The following is an 8,471-nucleotide window of genomic DNA, read 5'->3' as shown; positions in this document are numbered from 1 at the left end:
AATCGAAGATGTTCCGCGATTATTGGCTGAAGCAGAGGCTGCACTACCGATATTCAATTCGCCTAGGGAAATTGAGGCGTTCTTTAGTCATTGTAAGGAATTGATAAGGGAGATGAAGAACATGATAGCCAGGGCTAGAGAATAGTTTTTCTTTCTTTTCTCGGCTGATGAATGTAAAAGACTTGTGGGTGATCGGGTTGTCTTGACAATATGTGATGGACTAAGTTTCATGTTGATTTCTGTGATATGTTACCTCAAGGTTCTCACGGCTTTAAAATTTCCGGCTAAGACAAATATTTGCATTCATTTTCATTTTTTTTCATTTTTCATAATTCATTTCATTTAATAAAAATAATAGAGCAAAAGCAAATACAACGGCAAAATTTCCACGACACCCTTACCGCACACGAGCTAACCATAGAATCATGGAAGATTGGGAAGAAGCTCATGAAGCTGTGAAGGCCGACATCAACCAGTTGAAGGATCAAGTGAGCCAGATCCTAGAGGCCTTAAAATCGCTGAAAACTTCGGGAGAAGCCTCCTCTGCAAGGATCGAGGAAAACATTCACCCTCAAGTTCCTCGATATGAAGTCCAGAACACTCAGGGCATGTCAATCCCGTTCCCAATGTACGGTCTGCCTCCGGGATACACCCCACCTGTTGGGGAATATTCAGAGGCAGAGCAGACTTCCTTTTCTTTTCCTGTGACTAACAACACACTACCAATCAATACTCAAGGGCCGATATTAGCCTCGACACCCACGACAGGAGTGGGAATGAAGGAGACAATCACATTCGCAGAACCAAGGGTGACTGTGGCACAAAATACTCCAAACATAACTGTTGACGAAGATGCTTTGGCTAAGGTCATGCCGCACACCACAACCCAAGTAGTGTCCGCCGGTATTGATAGGGCTAAAAGTAAGCTTGAGATACTTGAAGAGAGGGTTCGAGCCATTGAAGGTGGTGGAAGCTATGGGTTCGGTGACGTTGCAAGGTTAAGCTTGGTTCCTGGTGTGATGATACCACATAAGTTCAAGGTCCCAGAATTTGAAAAGTATCAGGGCACCACGTGCCCTAAGAGCCATCTGACAATGTATGGTAGAAAGATGGCTGCTTATGCCTATGATGACAAGTTGTTGATACATTGCTTCCAAGATAGTTTGGCTGGTGTGGCGCTGAATTGGTATACACACTTGGAGCCATCTCGAATTCATTCCTGGATGGATTTAGCAGACGCCTTTGTGAAGCAGTATAAGTACAACACGGATAGTGCGCCGGATAGATTGCAGTTGCAAAATATGGCCAAGAAGGATACTGAGTCCTTCAAGGAATATGCGCAACGGTGGAGAGAGTTGGCTGCTCAGGTTGAGCCACCACTACTGGATAAAGAGATGGTGGCGACGTTTGTAAACACACTACAATCACCATTTTATGAGCACGTGTTGGGGAATGTGTCTTCCAATTTCGCTGATATCATTATTATTGGTGAAAGGATAGAAATCGGGTTAAAGAGTGGAAAAATTGCATATGGCCCGTTCGCGGCTGCAACTTCTAAAAAACCAGGTTTCCATCCAGGAAAGAAGAAAGAAGTGGAAGCACACACAGCCTCAGTGATGCCAGTGTGGGAAAGTCGGGCTCCTACTCACAATTATCGACCACACCCGAACCAACCTCCTTATGTGGCTAATGCGGTGTCTGTTCATCAAACACCAACTCAGCAGCAAGGGTTTTATCAAGCGTCAAATCTTTATCAACCGCAACATGCCCCAAATAATGCTTGGAAAACCGAGCCTAACTCAGGTTTCAACCGAAATGTAGGTCAAAACACCAATATGAGGAGGAATCAAGATAGGAACTTTGTTCAGTTCACTCCCATTCCCATGACGTATACGGAATTGTTACCGCATCTTCTTCAAAAGCGCTTGGTTGCAATTTGTCCGATGAAGCCTATGCAACCCCCGTTCCCAAAGAATTACGATCCAAATGCTAAATGTGACTATCACGGAGGGGGGGTTGGACACTCTACTGAGAAGTGTGTAGCCCTCAAACACAAAGTTGAAGCTTTAATCAACTCAGGGTGGGTAAAGTTTCACGAAGACAAAACTAGCGTTGAAACGAATCCTCTTTCAGGACATGAGAATCCTTCGACGAATGCCGTCGAGGATAGGGAACACAAGCTAGTAAGGAATGTGAATGAAATCCGGAGCTCCAAGCGATTTATTTTTGAGACATTGCTGAAATCGGGTCTATTAAAAGGGGGATATAACTTGAGTGAAAAATGCGGATTCCATCCGGGTGCTAAGCATTCTATCGACAAGTGCACCAAGTTCAAGGATGTTTTACAAAATCTACTCGACAGAAATTTTGTGCAAGTATGTCGCGAGGGTATGGAGGAGGAAGTATTTGCACAAGATGGCGGGAAACCCGATGTGACCTTGCCAGAGCCATTGGTGATTCATTTCACCAGATCCACCCCTACACTAGCAATGCAACAAAGGCAACCTATTACTATCCAAGCACCCTCCTCTTTTCCTTACAAGAGTGAGAAAGCTGTTCCGTGGAAATATGATGTATGTGTGTCGGGTGGGGAACAACAAATAGAAGGCCAGCCTACCAGTGGTGAGCCAGTGGTTGAAAACATTTCGGGCATCGGTGGAATGACTAGGAGTGGTCGAATATTCACGCCTCCGATCTTGATGAAAGATGGAACAGGTAGCAGTGAACCGATGATGAACAAAAGTGCCAATGAATTCTTGAAGGGGAAGATGATACAAACCGATGAAGGACTGAGAAAAGACGACAAGAAAGAAATATCTAATGAAGAGGCTAGTGAGTTTTTGAAGTTCATACAACAGAGTGAGTATAAAGTGGTCGAGCAGTTGAATCGCATGCCTGCTCGGATCTCTCTTTTGGATTTACTCATGCATTCAACCTCGCATAGAAAGCTGCTAATGAAGATACTCAGTGGGGCACATGTGGAGAAGAATATCTCTCTGGACAGTTTTGAGGGAATTGTTAGCAACATCACTGCTAACAATTACCTCACTTTCACTGACGAGGAGATACCTACTGAAGGAAGAGGACATAACAAGGCCCTCCATGTCTCTGTAAAATGCTTGGATCATGTCATAGCACGAGTATTAATCGACAATGGTTCTTCCTTGAATGTAATGCCAAAAGCAACATTGGGAAAGCTTCCGTGTGAGGGTATCCACATGAAACCAAGTGCAATGATCGTGAGGGCTTTTGATGGGAGCAAGAGAGAAGTGATGGGAGAGGTAGAATTGCCAATCCAAATTGGGCCGTGCGTCTTTCAAGTAACTTTCCAAGTGATGGATATCCTCCCAGCATATAGCTGCTTATTGGGCCGCCCTTGGATTCATTCAGCAGGTGTGGTGCCTTCAACCTTGCACCAAAAATTGAAGTACGTCATGGGTGATAAACTAGTGATAGTTTCAGGAGAGGAAGATATCTTGGTGAGTGGTCCTTCGTCTTCTCGATATATTGAAGTAGCAGAAGAAGCCCTTGAGACAGCTTTCCAGTCTTTGGAAATTGTGGGCAGTACCTATGTGGAGCCATATCCGATGAACCCACAATTGCCTCGTGCCTCCCTTATGACCGCCAGGATCATGCTAAAAGAGGGATACGAATACGGAAAAGGGCTAGGCAAGGACAAGCAAGGAATGATATTTCCCCTGGAGGTCACTGAGAAAAGGAATAGATACGGCCTGGGATACAAGCCTACTCGAGAAGACAAGAGGAGGCTGATGGAAGAAAGGAGAGAACGTGATCTGGCTCGCATGCAAGGAAAAGAGAAGGAGTTAAAAAGGATATGCATCTGCGATATCAAAGAGAGCTTCCACAGTGCCGGATGGATCAACACTAGCCAAATAGTAGCTGTCAACGATGAAGATGAACGGGAAAGCTCAACTTTCGTGCAGCCATGCACTTCAGATGCGCCACTCGACAATTGGGAGACTTTGGATCTACCTGTGATGTTTAATTCGGTTGAAATGTAATATTTTTAATTAATCCTACTGCTTTACCCGGAGCTTTAGGATTCATGACTTAACGGGCTGACACCTTTCTCTTTATGTTCAGCGTGACAATCAATTTGTGTTTGCTACCTTTGTTATTTTTGTTTCGCACTGTTGTTTGTTTATCGTTTTTTATAAACTCAAATAATGCAGATATGACAATGAATGTTTTGAAAATAACAATGTCGATATCCCCAATTTTGAGCGCCCTGTCGATAATACGGAAGATGATTATGAAGATGATCCGGAACTCTCCCCTGAACTAATGAGGTTAGTGGAACAAGAATCTAAGGAAATAAAACCCTATCAAGAGGATGTTGAAACACTTAACCTAGGAGAGGAGGATGAGAAGAAAGAAGTGAAGATTGGCACTAGTATGAAGAGAGAAGTGAAACAAGAACTATGTGCTTTACTAAAGGAATTTAGGGACGTGTTTGCTTGGTCGTACAATGACATGCCTGGTTTAGATACTGATATAGTGCAACATAAACTTCCACTCAAGCCGGAATGTCCTCCAGTTAGACAAAAGCTAAGGAGAATGAAACCAGAAATGTCATTAAAGATCAAAGAAGAAGTGCAAAAGCAATTTGACGCTGGATTTTTAGCTGTGGCAAAATACCCTCAATGGGTGGCAAATATTGTACCAGTGCCTAAGAAGGATGGCAAAGTTCGGATGTGCGTTGATTATCGAGATTTGAACCGTGCGAGTCCAAAAGACAATTTCCCATTGCCTCACATTGACACATTAGTGGATAATACGGCCAGATTCTCACTATTTTCATTTATGGACGGCTTCTCAGGATACAATCAGATCAAGATGGCACCTGAAGATATGGAAAAAACCACATTTATCACGTTATGGGGGACATTTTGCTATAAGGTGATGTCTTTCGGACTCAAGAATGCCGGAGCAACCTATCAAAGGGCCATGGTGGCGCTTTTTCATGATATGATGCACAAAGAAATTGAGGTCTATGTAGATGATATGATCGCCAAGTCCGAGTCAGAAACAGAGCACATCCTCAACCTGAAGAAATTGTTCGAGAGATTAAGGAAGTTCAAGCTTAAGCTAAACCCGGCTAAATGCACATTCGGTGTGAAATCTGGAAAGTTGCTGGGTTTCATTGTCAGTCAAAAAGGGATTGAGGTTGATCCTGACAAGATGCGCGCGATAATCGAAATGCCTACTCCTAACACGGAGAAAGAGGTGCGAGGTTTCTTGGGCAGACTGAACTACATTGCTAGGTTCATCTCCCAGTTGACTTCCACCTGTGAACCAATATTCAAGCTATTGCGTAAAAATCAGGCCGTCAAGTGGAATGAAGACTGTCAGGCTGCTTTCGACAAAATTAAACAATATCTACAAGATCCTCCAGTCTTACGGCCACCGAGACCAGGGAGACCACTAATTCTGTATTTGACTGTACTGGACGAGTCAATGGGTTGCGTGTTAGGTCAGCATGATGAAACTGGAAAGAAAGAGCACGCCATATACTACCTGAGCAAGAAGTTCACAGAATGCGAACGACGATACTCATTTTTAGAGCGAACCTGTTGCGCATTGGCATGGGCCGCCCATCGTCTAAGGCAATACATGTTGAGTCATTCTACCTGGTTGATATCCAAGATGGATCCCATCAAGTATATTTTTGAAAAACCCGCTTTGACTGGAAGGATAGCCCGGTGGCAGATGCTACTGTCAGAATACGACATTATATATGTCACACAGAAATCTATCAAGGGTAGCGCTCTGGCTGAATATCTGGCTCAACAACCTATTAGCGATTACCAGTCGATGCAGCCTGAATTCCCCGACGAAGATATCATGGCCTTATTTGAAGGTGATCAGGAAGAGCAAAATGGAAAGACATGGACGTTATTATTCGATGGAGCTTCTAACATCATGGGACATGGTATAGGGGCAATACTGATATCTCCAGAGAATCAATACATTCCAATGACCGCAAGATTGTGTTTTAATTGCACGAATAATATCGCTGAATATGAAGCTTGCGCTATGGGCATCCGAGCCGCAATTGAATTGAAGGCAAAATTTTTGAATGTGTACGGAGATTCAGCATTGGTTATCAATCAATTAAAGGGGGAATGGGAGACTAGGGATCCGAAGTTGATTCCCTACAGAGCTTACATCATGGAGTTGGTGGAGTATCTTGATTCCATTGAATTTCAACACATCCCACGAGAAGATAACCAGTTGGCGGATGCCTTAGCTACTTTGTCATCGATGTTCGAGATTAATCAAGATGGGGTATTGCCAATGATCCAGATGAAGAGCCACGAAGAGCCAGCATATTGTCGCTTCATTGAAGAAGAATTAGATGGTAGGCCTTGGTATTTTGATATCAAACGATATTTAAAAACCAGGGAATACCCCGAAGAAGCATCTGAGAATGATAAAAGGACATTGAGAAGGTTAGCTGCAAGTTTTATCTTAAGTGGGGATGTGTTGTACAAGAGAAACCACGACATGGTTCTCCTTCGATGCGTGGAGGCAAAAGAGGCCAAGTCAATATTGGAGGAAGTTCATGGAGGCACCTTCGGCACACACATGAATGGGCACTCAATGGCCAGGAAGATCTTGAGGGCTGGTTACTTTTGGTTGACCATGGAGAGTGATTGTTGCATGCACGTGAGGAAGTGTGAGAAGTGTCAGAAATATGCGGACAATATCAATATGGCGCCCACTACTTTAAATGTAATGTCTGCACCATGGCCATTTTCAATGTGGGGGATAGATGTTATTGGAGCCATAGAGCCAAAAGCCTCGAACGGACATCGCTTCATACTGGTTGCAATTGATTACTTCACTAAATGGGTAGAAGCTGCTTCTTACGCCAATGTGACGAGAAAAGTTGTGACTAAATTCATAAAAAGAGAGCTGATCTGCAGGTACGGATTGCCCAACAAGATAATCACCGATAACGCCACCAACCTGAACAATCAAATGATGACTGAATTGTGTGAAGGATTTAAAATCCAACATCATAATTCTTCTCCCTATCGTCCAAAAATGAATGGGGCAGTTGAGGCTGCTAATAAGAACATCAAGAAAATCGTACAGAAAATGGTGGTTACGTATAAAGATTGGCACGAGATGCTTCCTTTCGCTTTGCATGGGTATCGTACTTCAGTACGTACATCGACTGGGGCAACACCTTTCTCTCTGGTATACGGAATGGAGGCAGTGCTACCTTTTGAAGTAGAAATTCCATCCCTACGAGTGTTAATGGAGACCCAATTGGAAGAGGCTGAATGGATTCAAGCTCGGTTTGACCAGCTCAACCTCATTGAGGAGAAGAGGCTAACAGCAGTGTGTCACGGACAGTTGTACCAAAGAAGAATGAAAAAAGCGTTCGACAAGAGGGTGCGCCCTAGAGAGATCCATGAAGGCGAGCTAGTTTTGAAGAAGATCTTGCCCATACAGAAGGATCACAGGGGCAAGTGGACTCCAAATTATGAAGGCCCATATGTGGTGAAGAAAGCATTTTCTGGTGGGGCACTAATTCTCACAAGGATGGATGGGGAGGAATTACCGTTACCGGTCAATTCTGACGCGGTCAAAAAATTTTATGCATGATGATTCCTTGATAGGAGACGCTACTAGGGGATACCGACATTGTATCCAAAGTTTGTTGTACTCTGCTTTGTTTTTCGTTCAATAAATACAATTAGGTTTTCTCCATAAATTTGAAACAATTGATGTCATGTTGAGCTCGTAAAGAGAATAAGTAACAGATAAAAAAAAAAAAAAAAAAAAAAGAAAGGATAAAAGACGAATAAAGCCATATACATACCAATGAGGCATCACAGGTATGATCTCTAAGAACAGGCTCGCTTCTAAAGGGTGTCGTGGAAGTAAAATAATAAAAAAAAAGAAGAAAAAAAGAGGAAAAATGAAATCAATTTTGGAATTTGTTGTTAATAAAGTCGTCAAGTGTATGGCATTTTCAAAAAATGAAAAAAAAAAAAAAAAAAAAAAGGGTGAAAATACAAAAGTGGGGAGAAGGGGAAGTCTTTCCATGGTTTGTCACATTAAGCATAACTTGCGTTCATCTCTTGTCAAAGCATCTGCATTCATATTGCTCGAACCACCAATTCATTCACTTTCCTCTAAAATAAAGGATTGCCCTAGGAAATAAGGAGGAGTGTACTGTGGCAGGTTTTGTTTAGTTGACCTTGTCTAACGATAGGCCAAAGCCACAAGTTGGGAAGAACAAAAAGGGATTGTTTGTTAGAATGAAAAACCTACAAAGGCGATATGGGAGAAGAAAAGAAGATGAAAGTGGAATGGGTTAGATACTGCCGAATTTTGGCTTGGAGTTAAGCTCATGCGAAAATAAGGTGAGGAAACTTCGAAATGACGTGTGGCCTCCTTCCCCTACCAAAATTTAAAGGAAAAATCATATATAT

The 8,471-nt window shown here is 42.9% G+C and overlaps 1 protein-coding gene across 1 annotated transcript; it reads left to right on the top strand.

Moving 5' to 3' along the window:
* Positions 1 to 425: 425 nt before the first annotated feature.
* LOC114184674 (uncharacterized) lies at positions 426 to 7,813 on the top strand. Its single transcript, XM_028071988.2, has 2 exons — positions 426 to 4,018; positions 4,194 to 7,813. Exons 1-2 carry the CDS (start codon positions 426 to 428, stop codon positions 7,636 to 7,638), a joined length of 7,038 nt encoding a protein of 2,345 aa, XP_027927789.2. The 3' UTR covers positions 7,639 to 7,813.
* Positions 7,814 to 8,471: the final 658 nt, after the last annotated feature.

The sequence above is a fragment of the Vigna unguiculata genome, chromosome 3 (assembly GCF_037176805.1).
Source record: "Vigna unguiculata cultivar grain cowpea cultivar isolate G323 ecotype 2 chromosome 3, ASM3717680v1, whole genome shotgun sequence".
NCBI classification, from domain to species: Eukaryota; Viridiplantae; Streptophyta; class Magnoliopsida; order Fabales; family Fabaceae; genus Vigna; species Vigna unguiculata.
This window is presented reverse-complemented; position numbering and strand designations above follow the sequence as displayed.